This window comes from Folsomia candida, unplaced genomic scaffold (genome assembly GCF_002217175.1).
Source record: "Folsomia candida strain VU population unplaced genomic scaffold, ASM221717v1 Fcan01_Sc006, whole genome shotgun sequence".
Classification (NCBI taxonomy): Eukaryota; Metazoa; Arthropoda; class Collembola; order Entomobryomorpha; family Isotomidae; genus Folsomia; species Folsomia candida.
In genome coordinates this window covers 8,002,592-8,020,554 of record NW_019091198.1, presented here as the reverse complement: position 1 = coordinate 8,020,554, position 17,963 = coordinate 8,002,592, and the positions used below count along the sequence as shown (strand labels likewise).

At 38.8% G+C, this 17,963-nt stretch overlaps 5 protein-coding genes across 7 annotated transcripts; 3 read left to right on the top strand and 2 right to left on the bottom strand.

Annotated features, from left to right (window-relative positions):
- The first annotated feature begins 25 nt into the window (after window positions 1-25).
- On the top strand, window positions 26-4,186 carry LOC110851049 (NFX1-type zinc finger-containing protein 1). 2 transcript variants are annotated; one of them, XM_035853162.1, is made up of 11 exons: window positions 26-247; window positions 322-468; window positions 561-739; window positions 830-1,253; window positions 1,352-1,702; window positions 1,796-2,112; window positions 2,207-2,321; window positions 2,409-2,623; window positions 2,694-3,060; window positions 3,160-3,543; window positions 3,626-4,186. In XM_035853162.1, exons 1-11 carry the CDS (start codon window positions 155-157, stop codon window positions 3,902-3,904), a joined length of 2,871 nt encoding a protein of 956 aa, XP_035709055.1. In that variant the 5' UTR covers window positions 26-154; the 3' UTR covers window positions 3,905-4,186. The 2 variants fall into 2 exon arrangements, with proteins under 2 accessions (XP_035709055.1, XP_021954371.2); XM_022098679.2 differs by lacking the exon at window positions 26-247 and having other exon boundaries at window positions 329-468; window positions 874-1,253.
- A 128-nt stretch (window positions 4,187-4,314) lies between these two features.
- On the top strand, window positions 4,315-7,034 carry LOC110850869 (WD repeat-containing protein 46). Its single transcript, XM_022098464.2, has 8 exons — window positions 4,315-4,627; window positions 4,725-4,979; window positions 5,073-5,233; window positions 5,305-5,530; window positions 5,601-5,754; window positions 5,828-5,969; window positions 6,035-6,129; window positions 6,217-7,034. The coding sequence occupies exons 1-8, from the start codon at window positions 4,437-4,439 to the stop codon at window positions 6,514-6,516; spliced, it is 1,524 nt and encodes a 507-aa protein (XP_021954156.1). The 5' UTR covers window positions 4,315-4,436; the 3' UTR covers window positions 6,517-7,034.
- Window positions 7,035-7,235: 201 nt separating this feature from the next.
- On the top strand, window positions 7,236-8,194 carry LOC110851473. The gene is made up of 5 exons (XM_022099251.2): window positions 7,236-7,434; window positions 7,532-7,619; window positions 7,692-7,774; window positions 7,860-7,969; window positions 8,047-8,194. Exons 1-5 carry the CDS (start codon window positions 7,315-7,317, stop codon window positions 8,117-8,119), a joined length of 474 nt encoding a protein of 157 aa, XP_021954943.1. The 5' UTR covers window positions 7,236-7,314; the 3' UTR covers window positions 8,120-8,194.
- Window positions 8,183-10,718, bottom strand: LOC118436008. 2 transcript variants are annotated; one of them, XM_035852729.1, is made up of 8 exons: window positions 10,519-10,718; window positions 10,316-10,442; window positions 9,992-10,110; window positions 9,619-9,906; window positions 9,367-9,540; window positions 8,934-9,296; window positions 8,579-8,851; window positions 8,183-8,498 (listed from the first exon to the last, which is right to left on the bottom strand). In XM_035852729.1, the coding sequence occupies exons 1-8, from the start codon at window positions 10,547-10,549 to the stop codon at window positions 8,353-8,355; spliced, it is 1,521 nt and encodes a 506-aa protein (XP_035708622.1). In that variant the 5' UTR covers window positions 10,550-10,718; the 3' UTR covers window positions 8,183-8,352. The 2 variants fall into 2 exon arrangements, with proteins under 2 accessions (XP_035708622.1, XP_035708623.1); XM_035852730.1 differs by lacking the exon at window positions 8,183-8,498 and having other exon boundaries at window positions 8,622-8,745; window positions 8,817-8,851.
- Window positions 10,719-10,857: 139 nt separating this feature from the next.
- LOC110851149 lies at window positions 10,858-17,693 on the bottom strand. The gene is made up of 7 exons (XM_022098805.2): window positions 16,831-17,693; window positions 16,356-16,584; window positions 16,058-16,269; window positions 15,030-15,828; window positions 14,463-14,903; window positions 14,286-14,366; window positions 10,858-14,181 (listed from the first exon to the last, which is right to left on the bottom strand). The coding sequence occupies exons 2-7, from the start codon at window positions 16,477-16,479 to the stop codon at window positions 11,303-11,305; spliced, it is 4,536 nt and encodes a 1,511-aa protein (XP_021954497.1). The 5' UTR covers window positions 16,480-16,584; window positions 16,831-17,693; the 3' UTR covers window positions 10,858-11,302.
- Between the last annotated feature and the right edge of the window lie 270 nt (window positions 17,694-17,963).

Here is a 17,963-nt window from a genome sequence, read left to right as displayed (position 1 = left end):
TGGTTGCTTTTGGTCCTTCAGTCTCATTTTCCGCACACTTGAGTTCCTGCTTCCAAACTCGACGGACTGAGTCTCGCCCTTTGCCCTTGCGATCTGCTGAGCATGACCTCGTTTGTTGTAGAATAATTGCAGGCTACAAATTTACTTCGCCACGATGGGGGACATTAAGAAATTCAAAGGCAAGAGAAAAATTCCTGGATTTAACGGAAACTTATTGTTTTATGCACACGGAAAGGAATGTCTCATGGTAAGGAAAAGTTTTTCAAAACAATTTTAAAGTGCAAATTTAATATTTTGTATTTTGAACTTTTAATTTCACAGCAAATTTCCGAAAAACTCAGTGTGGTTGACACATTTGGGTGTGACATGGTCGCTGGGGTCTGTCGTCACTTGCTTCTCAATAATTTTCCCGTGCACCAGATTCAAGTCATGTGCAACAAATTGGAGAGAATTAAACAAATGAGTTCGGTAAGTATGAAATATGCATCAAGGTTTTACAACCTTTTGATAAGGTTTAATTTCTCGGCTATAATAAGAATGTATTTTGTTCTCTTAATTAGCGTTTTCAATGTCAAGGGTCGAAACCATTCCAAGCGATCAAGCTCCTCTACACTGAGGATGACAACATCGACACTGCCCCATCAAGATGTGTCACAATTTTGGATTTGGTCTCCTTGGGCAGCAAAGACGAGCAGAAGAACTTTATTTGCAGCATATCTAAAGCTATTGCAAAATCACGGTCAGTTTTCCATGTACATGTTTAATTCGCTTAAATTTGCTTTAAGTAGAACTCAATTAATTAATGTTAACATTCTATTTTGTGGGTTAGAAATGGTGTGATAATAATTGCGTCCTTTATGCTAATTTTGAAAGCTAATGACGAAGAGTGGGTGACCCTTATAAATAAGATGTACAAGTCGGGTTACATCAAGCCCTTCTTATCAGTCCGGTGTGACACCCATAATAAAGTTTGTCGGGACATCACTACTGCCGAGGAGTTGAGTCTAGCTTCCCCAAGAGGTGGATGTTTGGAAATCTGTCGTTGGAGAGGATGTGGTCACGAGTGTGGATCAGTCTGCCACCCAGTCAACACGGATCACTGCAGCAACGGGGATTATCTATGCAGGGAAACGTGTCAATTAATCTGCTGCAACGGTCATCATTGTATTTTACCCTGTTATCACGATTGCGTGTGCGAATGGGGATGTATATTTTTACGAAATTGTGGACATCCTTTGGAAGATAAAGATACGGTGAGTTGTTCAAGTCTCCCTGTACCTGTACCTCTAAATTAAAAACATTATTATTTAAATTAAGGAATATCCGAACAAACTAATAATGAATCCTATAGGTTTGTTACCAACCTTGTCAAACTCCTCTCAAATGTGGTCACCCCTGCAGTAAAATTTGTTCCGAATGCGACAAATCCCACGAGGATGTCGAATGCAAGAAACGCTGCGATAAAACGTGTCCGCGTGGTCATCCATGTGTTCCACACCGCTGCGATAAGGACAAAGGATGTCCCCCATGCCGTATTGTGACACAATTGAAACTGGAATGTCGCCATATGTTGACCATCACCTGCAGCGACCCTGATTTTGATGAAGAGAATTATGTCTGTCACCTCCAATGTGAGAGGACCTATGCTTTTTGTGGGCACCGTTGCGTAAAAAGATGTTACGAAGAATGTGGCCCGTGTGAGGTAATTTTAGGTTTAAAACTATTCTCATATAAGCATAAATTAATTACTAAAGTGTTCAAACTAATGCAATCCCTCTTTATTAAATATTTTCAGACGATTTCATTAAGACCCCATCCAAAATGTGGACACCCTACACCGTCCCAATGTCACGTTCCAATTTTGGATCCATGTATATATCCTGTCCAAGCAAAAAATCCATCTTTTTGTGGACACGAAATTTTGGTCCCATGCTATTTGTCAGATAAACTGTCAAGCGCGGACATTTCAGTCTACTGTAGAGCAGACTGCGTCAAGGGAGTCACCAATGTCTGTGGTCATGATTGCAAAGGATCGTGCATGAGGTGTTATCAAGGTCGGTTCCATATACGATGCACGGAGCCATGTGAGAAGTCCTTGATTTGCCGTCACTTGTAAGTGAATCGTAATTAATTATCACTCGTCGTACAGAAATACATAATAATTAAAGGCGAGTATATTAAAATATTTTTAACATTTCTGACTCAGGTGCAAGATTCCATGTTCAGCTATATGTCCCCCATGCACGGAGAAGTGTGTGAATACTTGTGAGCATTATTCATGCCCATATGAATGTGGGGTTCCGTGTGAATATGTCTGTCCAGCAAGTTGAAATTACAAATACTTTTTAGTAACAGTAATAGTTAGTCATACTAATGAATGTTGTTCTTTTTGAATGTTTGTTTTTCAGGAACCATGCACATATTCTTGCGAACATCTATCTTGCAGCAAAATTTGCGGAGAAACGTGTGACCGCGAAGGATGTCGTGAACCATGCCCAAAGCTTTTGCCTTGTCAACATCCTTGCGTCGGGTTTTGCGGCGAAACTTGTCCCGACGGTTGCAGAATTTGTACTCCAGATAAATTGATTGACTTTTTGGAGCTATCTGGCGAAGAAACGAGATTGTATATGCCCATTTTTATATTGTATTTTATAAATTGTTTCGATAGTCTTAATTGCTCTATGAATATACAGCTACGTACGAATCCCACCGTGTGGACATGCCATCGAAGAATCCAACCTCACAGAATGGCTTAGCACGAAGAACACCGAGATTAAATTAAAATTTTGTCCAATCTGCCTGGTCCCTATTCATCCTACTTTGAAACGATTCTCATTGCAAATTCAGGAATGCTGGAAAGATGTTCAACAAGTAAAATCTGCAATCCGAGGTGACGAAAATGAGATCAAGAAACGACTTGAACAAATTGAGGGCGACGTAATCAAAATCCTTGAGTCTGGGTCCTACGTCCCAAAATTTCCAAAGCTTGGCAACCACATTCTGACTGAATTAAGAAAACCGATGAAAACAACTAACAAGTCTCGGGTTACCTTTGACTCGGTAAGAAATTTAACAATTTCGTTAATACTATCTCAATCTCGGAATAATTTCCACATACAACTCATAACATTTTTATTGCCTTCTTGGGATATATTGTAGATGTCCCTGGGCAAAGTCCAGTGCATCGAGTGGGTCTTTAAGGAATGGAAACGAGTCGAGGAAAGTCTCCCCCTGTACGAGAATTTATGGATACCCGAATATTTCAACAAGTTTAAAGCTGAACATACCAGACTTTTTGATTTTACAATGCGTCGGATTTGGCCTCTTCACGTCAATGAGGTCGAAGCGATAAGGTTGGAGTTTACTCGTGTCTCGGACATTCAACGCCTCTATGAGCGGATCTCACTCGAGATGGAAGACCACATTCTGAAATTAGGAAAAAGTGTCGAGGGGCAGAAAAAGTTTCGAGAAGCTGAGGCTGCACTCTATCTTCGTCAGCCATACACTGAAGAAGCACAGATTGAATTTGACAGGAAATTTAAGGTTCTTAATTAGTTTAATTGACGTGTGCACCACTGAAGTGCTAGAATTTAATGAAGAAAATATTTTCTCAATTTTTCACCAGGTATTCAGCAGAATTCAAAACTACACTCTACAATTGACGGATCGGGAACGACAAGAAATCGTGGATGCGTTTGGGACACGTGCTGGGCGCTGGTTTAAATGCCCAAATGGACATGTTTTTGTCGTCACGGAATGCGGGGGTCCAACAGAACGTGGATTATGTAACGAGTGCGGGGCACCAATCGGTGGGGAGGATCATCAACTGATTGAAGAAAATCAACTCGCCACAGAAATGGATGGGGCGCAAGCTCCGATTTGGACCACGGCTTTGCAGCGCTGAAACTATACGAAATATTTTCATATTCTCATCCATGTTTTTCAACTGCGTATAAATTATGCATTTTTGTTAATATAATGCAATTGGATATATACTTTTATATACTTTTCGTTGCCTTTTTCATGAATTATTTTTATATGTTTTCTAAACATCATGGACCATGATTCGTGGTCACATTTCGATTTAAGTTTTTAATCGAGCTATTTAGAATTTTTGTTATTGCTTTTTGGACTTGAATGAACTATATGAACTACATGAAGCAATAAACCAAAAATTAATTAATTACTGACGATTATCATCACTTCATGATTGCCATGAAAAACTGGAAATAAACCATGCATCGCTTCGTCATAAACTCATCTATTTAACGCAGGCATCGAGTTTGCAGAGCGAGAATAAACCGCGTTTCTTCGTGAGTGCTTACTGCCCACGAGACAAAATAATCTCCACGTTCTGCTGCATTTCTATTCTAACTTTTAAATATTTGTCTAGTTAATTAACTAATTGTTTACTACTGACTAGTGCATTAGCTAAAATGTCAGTTCCAGAAGATCCGTTGGTTGTTTCCACGGCTGTCGGTAAGCACAGCCGTGGGAAAGGTCTCTCGTCCAACTTGGATGTCAAGATGGGAATTCGGAAGACGAAGATTCTTAGGAAAGAGGCGAAAATTGTATCCGGGGTAGAACGTGCGGCACGGTCGGAAATTCTTCTAGTTGAGGACTCTGGGTACACATAATTAGAAATCATGTTGCTTAATTTATTTCATTTTTTGGGACTGTTATTAATTTAGAAAGTAAGATTCTATTAAAATTTTGTATTTCAGTGGGATTGAAGTGGACGAAGGGGAACACACTCTGCAGCTTAAGCAGTTTGACATCACCAAAAAGATTGATATTGCATCTGCCACGAAAGGATTTCACCTATCGTTGGACGAGTTTGGACCTTACAAGCTACGATACACAAATAATGGACGGTATCTCGTGCTGGGTGGCAGAAAAGGTCATATTGCCGCGTTTGACTGGGTTACAAAGAATTTGATGTGTGAAATTGGCGTGAGGGAAAGTGTCCACGATGTGGTGTAAGAAATAATTAAATTATTGTTATTATTATGGTGGTTTACTTTGGTTTAGGTAGAAAGAAATTAATGAAAAGAATGTTTGTGTAATTGTAGGTGGCTGCATAATGAGAATATGTTTGCTGCAGCCCAAAAGGAATGGACTTATATTTACGACAATCAGGGTATAGAAATTCACTGTTTAAAAAGTATGGATAGGGTTATCAATCTCGACTTTCTACCATATCACTTCCTACTTGTCGGGGGACATCAGTCTGGTGAGTGCTTCGTCAAAGTTTTTGAGTTCCAGGTAGGTCTTAAAGTACTATATTTTTCAACTTTATTATAGGTTACCTAAGTTGGGTAGACGTCTCGATTGGAAAGATTGTATCCCAATTTAATGCTCGCAGTGGACCTGTAGCTATAATGACTACCAACCCCGCAAATGCTGTAGTTCACTGTGGTCACACAAATGGAACAGTTTCCCTGTGGGCTCCTACCGTCCGAAAATCTTTGGCGTCTATTTTGTGCCATGGTTGTCCTCTATCCGCTGTAGCGGTTGATAACGTCGGACGGTATTATTAATTACAAATGTTAATTATCAATTATTTACAAAATTTGCATTCATTACTTCAAATGTATCAGACTTATGGCAACAAGTGGACGAGATGGATCTATGCGTATTTGGGACTTAAGAAATTCATACACACCCCTTCTCTCAGTCAAAGTAGGCATATCGTCATTATTACAGTTTAGTCAGCGAGGACTTTTAGCTATGGCTACTTCCACTGATGCAATGGTAACCTTAACCCATAGATTGTTACAAAACTTTTTATAGTGCAACTGATGATTGATTATATATTTTTCATTAGATATTTTCAGAAGTCAGTCATAAAACCAAGCCATACTTAAAGCATGTTGCCAATAGCCAGATCAGTTCTATGCAGTTTTGCCCTTTTGAGGATGTGTTAGGGGTTGGAACGAATCGTGGCTTTGACTCTGTAATTGTGCCAGGTACGTGAACATAGATATTCTATTCTAGGCATGATTCCAATCTCTAAATATTTACTTAATTTTAGGTGCTGGTGAACCTAACTTTGACGCACTTGAAAGAAATCCATATCAATCCAAAGGCCAACGCTGTGAAGCAGAAATCAAAGGACTTCTTGAAAAGGTATGTCATACGAAACAAAACTGAGCTAGTTATAAACTATTTATAAGAACGTTTCATATTTATCGACTTAATTAACTAATTGTTTAGATTCAACCTGAACTCATTACGCTTGACAACAACATTTTGGGTGAAGTTGATACACACGCAGTTAGCAGTAGTTTGGACAAGAAACCGAATTACGTGAAGAAGAAAGACATTCAATTAGCTCATCGGAAGAAGAGGAAAAATGCAAAACTCCCAAAAATCAAGGAAGGCTTGCGAACAGAGCTCAATCTTAAACTGGCAAAGAGTGAACATCAGACTAAGAAACGCGAAGAGCAGTCAAAGAAAACTATTCAAATGTCCGATGACGACCCACTATCTCGATTTGCCAAGAAATCCAAGTAAAGTTGATGCGCAACGTTATTTTACAAATACTGTTTTAATTAGAATTATACGAAATTTAGTAATTGATCGTTTGTTTTACTATTATATTGTTATTTTAGAATCTTCATAATTATGCTTTGTATATAATAATAATAACGGACCGCTGTATATTTTTCTATTTTCGTTATTATTTTCACAACATTGCAAGTAATGAAGGTCATCATTTAAGACAAACCGAATAATTGGAACTTCTTGTTAATTAAATATAAAGTATTGTTATACTAATACATGCACAAAATCATTATACAAATGTTGACATCTTCAATTCCTTTACACGCTACATGTCAATCAGTGAAGCGATAAGCCCACAATAGTGGTGTGGTGGATGGCTGGATGAATAACTACATAAATTAGTAATGATAAACTCAAATGTGATAATGGGGTTAGTTTTTTCCTGTTGCATAATATGCAATGAACCACTTACAATTTGGAACGCAAGCCTTTTGTCTTAAATATGATAATGAATTTATATCATTCAACAATGTCATTGATCCACAATTAATTTCCATAAACAGTGCGTTTCGCACCAATGCGTACTAAATGATAATAATATTATTATGACTTAACTTCACGCATCTTCATTTCGTCACGTGTAATGCCATGTAAGCTAAATTGATGACGCACCAGTATAGTCTGACCAATTAAATTCCCATTATGAGTCCCATATATAAATGAGCTTGATAAAGGAAATCTACAGTAATTGGATACTCTTTGCTGACATAGACGAACGGACTCTTATTCTTCTACAAATCCATCAACATGAACGCGGTTTGGGGTTACCTTTGCATTCTGGGAATGGTCATGGGGAGCATTACTGCGGCACAAGAGACTTTGGTGAACCGGGCAGTGTACACTTTCCAGAATAAGGGCGATTTCGGGGTAAATTTCTTTAATCAAGTTTTATAAAAAAAATACTACGGTGAAAGTTTTACGAGAACTTAAATTTTAAACGATACTACTTTGTTTTTTCATACAGTTTCTAACTTCGATAGGAAAAGCCAAGTTTGCCGATTCGGATCGATGGAGGGATAGTCCAACGCAAAAATGGCGAGTGGTCAAGGGATGTAAGTAGTCAGATATGAGATTAATTATTTGCACTTAAAATTGGAAACCCATTGATATCCCTTGCTTTTCAGATTTGGGGTCATCATACATGCTGAAGCCTACTTCGGATGAGAACATTTCGGTATTTGTCGACGGAAATATGGTTGGAGTGGAGGTATGTAATACTAATGGAGAAATATATACAATTTTTGCATGATTTTATTCTGAGTCGTTGACTACTTTGATTATTTTTCGGGTAGCACTCCGGATTTGCTTTGTCCAGCTCTCAATATTGGACAGTATGGCAGGCTGACCAAGGATTTTATATCATCCGTAACTCCCAAACGGACGAGTGCCTAGAATCTCCAGGGTATGATTCGAAAGAATGATTTGAAACATTCCCCAAAACTTTTTCGTTATGCTTAATCATTTCTATTCGAATTTTAGGTTAGGGAAACGAGTAATCACCTCCAGGTGCAGAAATATCCGAGAGCAACAATGGGCAATGCATCGTCGCTAAATAATCCCGATTAGTTGATTGATGCTAAATATGATATCTTAAATAAAGAAATTACAATCGTCATTATTATGCTGACATATTATTATTCCTGATCAGTGGTGGCCAAACTAGGCGTTACAATTAGCGCATTATTAATATTAGTTTACTAATTTACTGACAAGCATAATTTCCACTAAATGTATACATACATACACAATATATGTGTATTTATTAGCATCAAAACGTATAATTAGTTAGTAGTAGAACTGATGCGATCCTGGAGTGTGACGATACTTACTTGACAAATACCAGTAGTCTCTTCGACCCATCCTGTCAGTAGGATATGCCCAACGGTAAAGCCAATACATGGGTTGAATTAATCTCATGTATCTTCTCTCACCTGTGGAAACCAATCATTATAAACGTCAGCCGTACTTCAAATATTTTATACCGTTTAAAGAGGAAGAAACCCAATGTTACCTTTCATAGCGCGGTAAGCGACCTGATTGATGATGAGCCGTGCCCTAGTTTTCCAGTCGAAGCGTTTCTGAATTCTGATTATCATGGGTGGAATGAAGAAAAGGTACATGATCACAAAGCTGGTCCAAAATAACAAATTCCCTCCAGTGCCCATTTCAGCGTCAAAACTGCAGTGAGCGTTAAAAGAGTGCGTCAATCGGTGAATGGTACGAATTGCTAAGCCAGAATTGTTACAGACTTTGTATTGCAACGCGTCCCATGCCATATCCTCAGCTAGGTTCAGATATAATAAACACATGGGTAAATGCGATACAGTTTAAAACATGGACGACCATTTTTCTATATAAGAACTTACCCACACCCCTGTACCTGATCCGTTTCATCATTGTTCTCAATGCCCACAGAACTGATATTTTTGTAAATATTGAGTTAACTGGTCGCCGATAGCTCATATTCTCAAGCTGCATGAAAGTCATCCTTTCGTGGAGTAAAAGTTCCGAGTGGACATCGAGATGTTCTTCAAAGTGCTCATGTTCCGTTGGATCATTTACCCAAGTCGTCCAGAAACCATACCTCCAACTTGGGTCGTGTCGGTACTCCCATTTGTAAACGTGCCAACAGTAGACGCCAACCAGACAAGGAAAGAGGTACATGCTCGGCCATCGGATGCGATAATGGCAACTGATTATGGTTGCCAAACACATCCAGATGCACATATCTGTAGAAACTCTATTAATTGAGGCTCCAATAGAAACAAGCACTATGCATAGGTACAAATGAATAAATACCGCTTAAATTCGATCCATACATGATTCTTTTCATCAATAAATCTGCAAGTGGAGTCTGCTCAATAATTATAATTTGATGCTGATCAGCCGCAGAGGACTCGACCATTCTTGCCATGTTGGTCACATTCTTGGCCCAATTAGAACAATAGAATTTGCGCCGAGATTCAGTTGTCGCTTAAATTGAGTACATCATCACAATTTTATCATAATTTTTTCATCTATCGCAATACGTAATAAAATGTATTTGTTTACCTTTGGGATTAATACGAACTACAGAATATAACAAATGAGAAGTTGGGTGTTGAAATCGAGAATCGTAAATAAGATGGTATGGTTTGGCCAAATGATCTAAAGATTTTGGCCCCCACTTCCGGAGCCCTTTGTTCTCCTTGCGGTAAAAGCTGTAGGAATACCGTGCGTAATTTGGAATAGTCCATGCCGTACCGTAAAACTTTCCACGGCTGTGAAAAATATATTCCTGGTCGAAACGTTGAAAGTACATGAGTTTATCTTTGAAGTATTTTGGAATCTTTTTATAGCCTAAAAACAAAGCATCATAAATTATCTATTCACAACAGAAATCTTAGTATTTTTAATTTGAACTACTCGAAAGCAATTGTTATACCCGAGGTTTTGAGTTTCTTAAGATCTCCTGACATCAACCAAGTCCAATGTCTGTAGGGATTTTGCAGGAGAGATTCATATGTGGGGAGCCCATTATACGTAGGAAGCCATTTGAATCGCCTGACAGATAAGCAACGATATACTTAAGGAAGTTACAGTACAGCACAGTAAGCAAGTAAAATTTAACTTTTATACAAAAATCCATCCCATCGTTTTCTGTTTGAAATCTTGTAAATTTCGAAAAACTTTGAAAATTATGCTAATATGTATAATTCGCGAGCTATGTGAGTAAAGGTTGTCGCCCATAGTTTGCCATGTTACATACCCTTTGGGAGGAGGAGGGTCGATGAGAGGCATGTAATCCGGGACCCTGTCCCCATTGGGTAGAAAGGTGGGGAGTTTCCAAGGGTAGACATGGTAAGGCCACTCAGGCTGCGGCCAGGATGGATCGGCTGGAAGATACGGTCAGAAAATAACTGGTAAATGGGGTAAATGTCAAATTGTAAGAATAGTTTATTATTTACTAACGCCTGTAACGAGGAATTTGAACGAGTGCCATCTTGACGTGTAGTTATTATGTTTTCTAATTGAATCACTAATTTATTAAAGTTATTGTAATTATTATGCTGCCCAGTCCAGGTCTGCCTTTTTTGTCGTACTGAATAAGAATAACACCTGACACCTCAAATCCTTTTTAGGTTGCCATGGAAATTTGCAGTTTCATAAAACCATTTTAGTTTACAAAGAAGAAATTGAACATGTTTTTCATGGAGACGATAAATGTAGTGTTAAATTTTGTGCAATGCAGTTTGACTAAATCCGAGTAGTAGGTAGAATAATGAGTATATCAATTATTTTATATTAAGTAAAGTTCCAAGCCGAAAATTATTTTCTGTTTTTATTCATAATTTAAAATGTTATAATTCAAGGCAAATTCTGGGAACCAAATTATATAAATTGTACATAGTAAACAAATACGTAAGGAAGAAACAAGAATTTTAAAAATGATTAACTTAACTAGAATAATTCATAAACAATGATATCCATTTTCTAAAGAGATTCTATAGTTTGAGAGGAATGGAAAGTATATTTTAAGGAAGACAATTTTCTATTAATAATAATGATACTGAATCCTCATATTAATCTTCTCGATGGTATAAAATTGTAATATAATTTTATAAAAACGTGTAAAAAATACTTCAATGTATGCCGATAAAATCTCGTGTTGAATTGATTTCATAAAGAAAGGTGAAGAGAATTACTTAAAATTAATCAGTACTACAATTATTTGTATCTGGATTAGTAAAAATAATTAGCAAAAATGAGTATCAAATAGATCTTTCGATATAAAGAGCCTATTGCACTTGTTGCAACTGTATTTGGCTACAGGAATTGGCGGAGGAGGCGCCGTGAAACGTCGTCGTTGTGGCTGCTGTTGGAACGTTGAAGTTATCGGAGGAGAATTTCGCATCCGAATCGCCATCACAGAAGTCCCTCCGACTTGAGTTATCATGGGGTATTGTTGTCGTTGTTGATATCCAGTAGGACCAGTAGCATACAAAATACTAGGAGCATTACGATTGACTGAGGCCGCCTGGGGCTGCTGCTGAAACGTTGCAGTTATTGGAGGCGAATTTCTCACAGAAAATTGCTGCTGCTGTTGCTGATACACAGTTATTGGAGGTGCATTTCGCGCAGGAGTTGGCATGCTTATATTAGTTCCTCCAAATTGTATCATAACGTGTTCTTGTTGTTGTTGAATTTGTAAACGAGGTTGCATTTGAGAAACAGAAGGACCACCGGTAAATAAAATACTAGAATTATTGCGATTGACTGGAGCCGACAGGGGCTGCTGCTGCTGTTGCTGCTGAAACGTTGCAGTTATTGGATGCGAATTTCGCGCAGGAATTGGCATGTTGACATGAACCCCTCCGGCTTGACTTATCATAGGGCGTTGTTGTTGTTGTGTCTGGGCACCACTGGCAAACAACATACTACGATTGACTAAGGCCACTTGTTGCTGTTGCACGTTATTGGGAAATTGAATATTTACATTTTGCGGAGGGTTAGTCTGACGGTTAGATGAACTATATAAGTTAATCAGCTCATCCGAAACCGGCATCGTGTGAACCGTTCCAGGGTACGGAGTTTCTGATACACCCCTGGGTATGATTCTGAGGTGTTGTCCGTCCACAACAACTTCCCCGATATCACTTCGAACATTTGCCACTTCTTTCACACTTTTAGAGATTCGGGTGTCCAAGTTTGGACAAGTGACATCATCCGAACAAACTGGCGGCGTAATTTTCTCCTGGGACACCGTTGCCGATTTTTTGGCAGTCAAAACTTCAACTGATGGAGGTGGGGGCACAGAGTCGCATTCCAATTCGTTACGATTATTAGCACTGCTGTTGTTGCAAAGTTCTGTTGCGAAGTGTTGGTCACTGTTTCCAGGAACTTGTTGCAGATCAATTTCAGTCCCTTGTTGGAGATTGTCTTCGGGTTCTTGTGGGGAATCATTTCCTGGTCCGTGCTGGAGATTGTCTTCGGGTCCTTGTGGGGAATCATTTCCTGGTCCGTGCTGGAGATTGTCTTCGGGTCCTTGTGGGGAATCATTTCCTGGTCCGTGCTGGAGATTGTCTGCAGTCCCCTGTTGTAAGTTGTCTTCAGATCTTTGTCTGTCATTATTCTGTGAATTGCCGGTTTCGTGAAGAACGTTACCTTCAACCGAGACTGTACTGTCGGTTTCGTGAAGAACGTCACCTTCGACCGAGACTATATTTTCGGTTTCCTGAAGAACGTCACCTTCGACCGAGACTATATTTTCGGTTTCCTGAAGAATGTCACCTTCGACCGAGACTATATTTTCGGTTTCCTGAAGAACGTCACCTTCGACCGAGACTATATTTTCGGTTTCCTGAAGAACGTCACCTTCGACCGAGACTATATTTTCGGTTTCCTGAAGAACGTCACCTTCGACCGAGACTATATTATTGTCGGTTTCCTGAAGAACGACCCCTTCGACCGAGGCTGCATTGTTGGTTTCTTGAAGAACCTCACCTTCGACGGAGGCTATATTATTGTCGGTTTCCTGAAGAACGACCCTTTCCACCGAGACTGTATTGTCTGTTTCTTGAAGAACGTCACCTTCGACCGAGACTGCATTGTTGGTTTCAAAGACCTCCTCGTCATCATCATCAGAATAGCTACTTCTTCCCTTAAAGTGGGTATACACATGCTGATTGAGTTCAGCGAAGGTTAATGATGCCTTGCATACAGGGCAAGTTACACAGTTGACACGTCCAGTATTCGAGCTATGCAATTTTCGGAGATGATGCTCCATAGGATGACTTGGTTCAAACTCTGTGCAACAGATCCAACATTTGCTCAATTTCCGTTTCTTTAAACACTTCAGTGATTTTTCAATATCAGAATGGACGTCTCCACAGCTACAGTTTCTAAATTTCTCAAAAATGGCTTTGGCATTCAGTACAGTTTTCTGGTTCTGCATATCCATGCAACGGTGAAGATGTAAAGCGACGGGATTAACCACCTTCTTAGCCTCAGCCGCATCTTTTTCTGCTTGTTCAGCCTGCAATTTGATAAGTTTCCGCATTTCCGATTGAATTATATATTCCTCTTGCTCCTTTCTGTATTGCCGAATGCGTTCCGCATTCATTTCTGGGGTGTCATCCGGAAACAAGTCAGGAATTTCGGTCTTCGGGGTAACAAGTCTCCGAACGTAATTGTATCCCGGGACGCGTTGAATGTCTGGGGTACGCTTATTACGTATTTCGTTAATTACCTCTTTGACTAGTTCATCAGAAAACCTTTGCATCACAACTTTTGACTTCCCAATCGCAAACTTCTGACCATTTTTTGTCAAGATTTGTGTGTTCTTTTCTTGTCCATTTGTTGTCATGGACGGTGAGATCGGTGTCGTTTTTGCTCGTTTTTCTAGTGGTTCTTCTAGGTCAGAATTGCTCTTTAGTTTGTGCTTGCCAATGCCTGATGCTGACATGGCATCTGTTATTGATTTATTATCGCTGATACAATACTGAACATGTTTTACTAATTCGTAATGAGTGATAGGTCCAAATATGTTGAAACAATTCAAGCATTGCCTGTCTGCAAAGTTATACATATGTTTCAAATGCTTTCCGCATTCCGAAGTTGAGTGGCGTGCTAGGTCTGAAAGTATAATATATAATACTTGAAATACAAGTAAAATAATGGAGATACATTTATGAGTACACAAATCAGGAGTAAATCCATAAAAAATAGTGGGGTCATACCTTCCTCAGTATCAAATGCCGTCTTACAAAAGTAACATTTTGTATCTTTCGACGAAACATTGCTCTCAACGTCATCTGAATCTGTAGTACATACAAATAAACCAGTTAAATAAAACAGACCTTTCCAAATCAATACAGCCCAACAACAAAACTTGGGGTAAAAAATATTTCTCTTACCGTCACGATTACCCCCATTACCACTTTCATCACTTTCCACATTTACTACAGATTCGGCAGGTTCCGGAAGATAATGTTCCACTTTCTTTCGTGCTCGCTTAGGATATCGTGCACCATTATGGTCATCTTCATTTCCGCTCAGATGCCTGGGATTCAACTTGAGTCGATCCACAAGAGAGAGAGTAGGCGGATCGTGGTTCAAATCAATTTCATCTGCATGATTTGATGCACTAGCTGACATGTCTTCTTTGTGAGCTCTCGAACGCAAATTCCGTTCGGCGTAGGCCAACTTTTCTTCAAGATCGTCCTCATCTGAACCTTGTTCGGAGAATACCGAAGGCGAAGACGATGAGACAATTGGACCCATTTCGCTTGGTTCGTACTCAGAATCATGCTCGTATGGAACCTTAGATCGGGGGGGTTGGTCCATTACTCCTAAAACTGTAAGTGACAAAAGACAAAAACATGTATGTACATGTGAAATAATAAACTAGGCTTCACCTTGATCTAGTCCCCTTTAGTCCTAAACTGAAGAAAAAAATTACAAATTATCCTTAAATTACGTACCAGCAGATGTGGATGCAGTTGGCTTATCTGATCCTGCAGTTATCTTTGGTGGTGCCTTCTTTGAAGATCGAGTCCTTCGAATTGTTGCATTCAACGTCGTACGGGGTGGCCCAAGGACCTTCTTAACTCGAGGTTCCGGTTGTCGAGTAGTTAAGGACCCCGGAACATTTTTGGATGACCCTTGCGTAACAGAAGTGCCAGCAACAACACCAGCAGAAGTAGAACGAGTTGATCTTGGAGTATTTTCAATAGAATTGGACTGCCTACTTATTGGCTTGTTAGGCGTAGTTGCTGGGGATGGAGTGACCGAGTAGTTAGATTTATTTCTGGTCTTCCTTCCCACACTGGGTGACTTAGAAAGGCTTATAGATGATGAACTATTAGATTTGGGCGGAGCTTTACTTTCGCGACTGGTTACGCTCGAGCTGGTCTTGGATGTTGTTTCTTTTACCCATTTTCCCGTTCGTTTCTTACGTTCCCCTGACCTTGACGGTGTATCATCTTCATTAGCACCAGACTCTTCCGATTCAGAAGAATCGCTACTGGATCCTCCGTCTATAGTTACTTGAAGCAGTTTGCATTTTTTTTCCTGTAAAAGTGTGGGAGAGTACGGCTCCACATTTGATGTAGCCGACTTGTCCACTTGGAAAAATTCTAGTATGTCAAGCACAGCTTTACGACGTGAAGATGAAAAAGAAACAAATCCTGTATAAAAGAAACTCATTGCCACTCTAAGGTCCTCAATGCTGCAGTCACTTAAGTATATTGATATGGGGTTTTTGCAACCGGGAACGCCAATCTAAATATAAATACAGTTCTAATTAATACCTATATGCAAATATACAGTAAACTACACCAAGTGCGTTTTAATTTTTGTAATTATTAATAAATTGTAAATAAAACATGGATTTGATATCGTTTACTAAAAGTTTTGCCCCCGAGTGGTTACTATGTGTATATTGCATTAAGGTCATGATTGAGCACTCAAAAGTAGAACTTCTTATTTAAAGTCATTCTAAAATACTTACAGCCTCAATATTCTCGTCGATTAGGCTTCTCAAGAGTGGGGACATGAGCGAAACAAATACCCGATGGCAGGGGATCGAACCCTCGTCGCAGAGTATGAACATATCGCATTCTGCATTCTTTGCTCTAGCCTTCTGGTTCTTGAATATGTAGTCCCGCGCATCGTACTTTCCCTTTATCTGACACATCTTCTTCTTCTCGGGATTAGGAAGGTCTTTAAAACACAAAAAATTCATTAATATTAATTCAAAATGCTTGTAAATCAAAATATACAATTATTTTATTTAAAAAATGAAATACTTCTCAAAATTGGATGCACAAATCCCCTCAAGGCCGCATCAATTTCAGGTTTCGACTTATTTAAAATAGCTTGAAGACGTTTTGGACCGAGGAGAATCCCCTTTTCCACGTCCGGAAGGTTCATCCTGAGTTTTTTTGTATCCTGAGGATATTCTCAATGGCACAGTTCAGTATCTTAGTCCCCCAATGTAACCTTTGACCAAACTGGACCACCTCCCATTCGAGTTAACTAAAAACAAAAAATAATAACCGTAAAATAATGTGCAGTAATGAACAATTCCAATGAACTCAGCAGCTCTCCTCTCTCGGCTCTCTCTCTCTCTCTCTCTCGCTCTCTACCTCTACCTCTACCTCTACCTCTCTACTCCTTTCCCATTTTCTCTCTTCTTCTAGGTGTCAAACTTCACTTACTTTTTTAAAATTAGTAAGTGTAATTTTCAAAATATCGACGACAGGACTTATTTTTTTAACTTACCCAAATAATGTGAGCGATGAGTTCTTATTTCTCGAGTGGGCTGATATTTGATAAGAGATCTTTTCCAAAATTTGATTTCCAGCAGAGTGAACGAACTCGTTGCGAGCACGAGCAGAGTGGAGCGTAGAGTGAGAGAGAGGCGACTGGTGTGATGCCAACCTGCAACTTTTTTGTCTCGTGGGCAAGAAGAAATCGAACCGAGGCCGCCCAAGAAAATCAAAAAAGTCAACTTTATGACTTTCTCGCTTTCTCTCTTGAAAATGTATTTCTCAAAATAATCTCAAAATAATCCTATCTTATTCAAAGTTCGAAATCTTTAATCTTTACTTGCAAATCTAGAGTTAAATTTAATCTGGAGCAATTTTGCTGCATAGATAGAGGCTGAAAGAGATGTATACAATTTTATCCTGCTTGTTTTTTGCTTGTTCATGCAAAAATATTCTTCAAAATCAAGGTTAAAGATAAGTGGCTTATTTGCCCAATTTAATTTGTGATAATAATATGCAAGTCGCACTTTATGTGATATGAATGAATGAATGAATGATGATGGTTTGTGAAGCTTCTTTAAAACATGAATTGAAACAGTTTTGAAATTGATTGAAAATTTCAATCAATTTCAAAACTCTGGTTTCACTTTGAAATCACAGGCACTGTATTAAATATTGTAGTTGAGAAGGAATGTAGTTAGTTGGTATGCTTGGAAAAATCAGGTTGGAAATGAAGAAAGGGTAGGCATTCACAAAAGTTGGAGGTGGATGTGTATGCACATTAATTTCTTTGGTATGTACTTAACTTATTGTGTTTTCAAGTATTATAGTTCTTTGTTATTTGTTTTGGACATAGAATAATGACACATGGAACAAAGCAATGTTCTAACCAATAACTATAAACTTTGGAATTCAAAATCATAAAATATAAATATAAATAGGTACGTGAGTCACGCTCAGTTAATGCACTTCACTATCCGTCAGGATCAAATTACACTGGCGAGACGATGAATCATCAGTGATAAGTGAAAAATGTATCGGATAGAAGAGAAATATTTACTTACTTAAATATTTACTGCTTTTGTTGGTTCTGTTGGTGCATGCTGTAATGATATGTGTATTCATTAAGTTGATTAGATTGCTGCA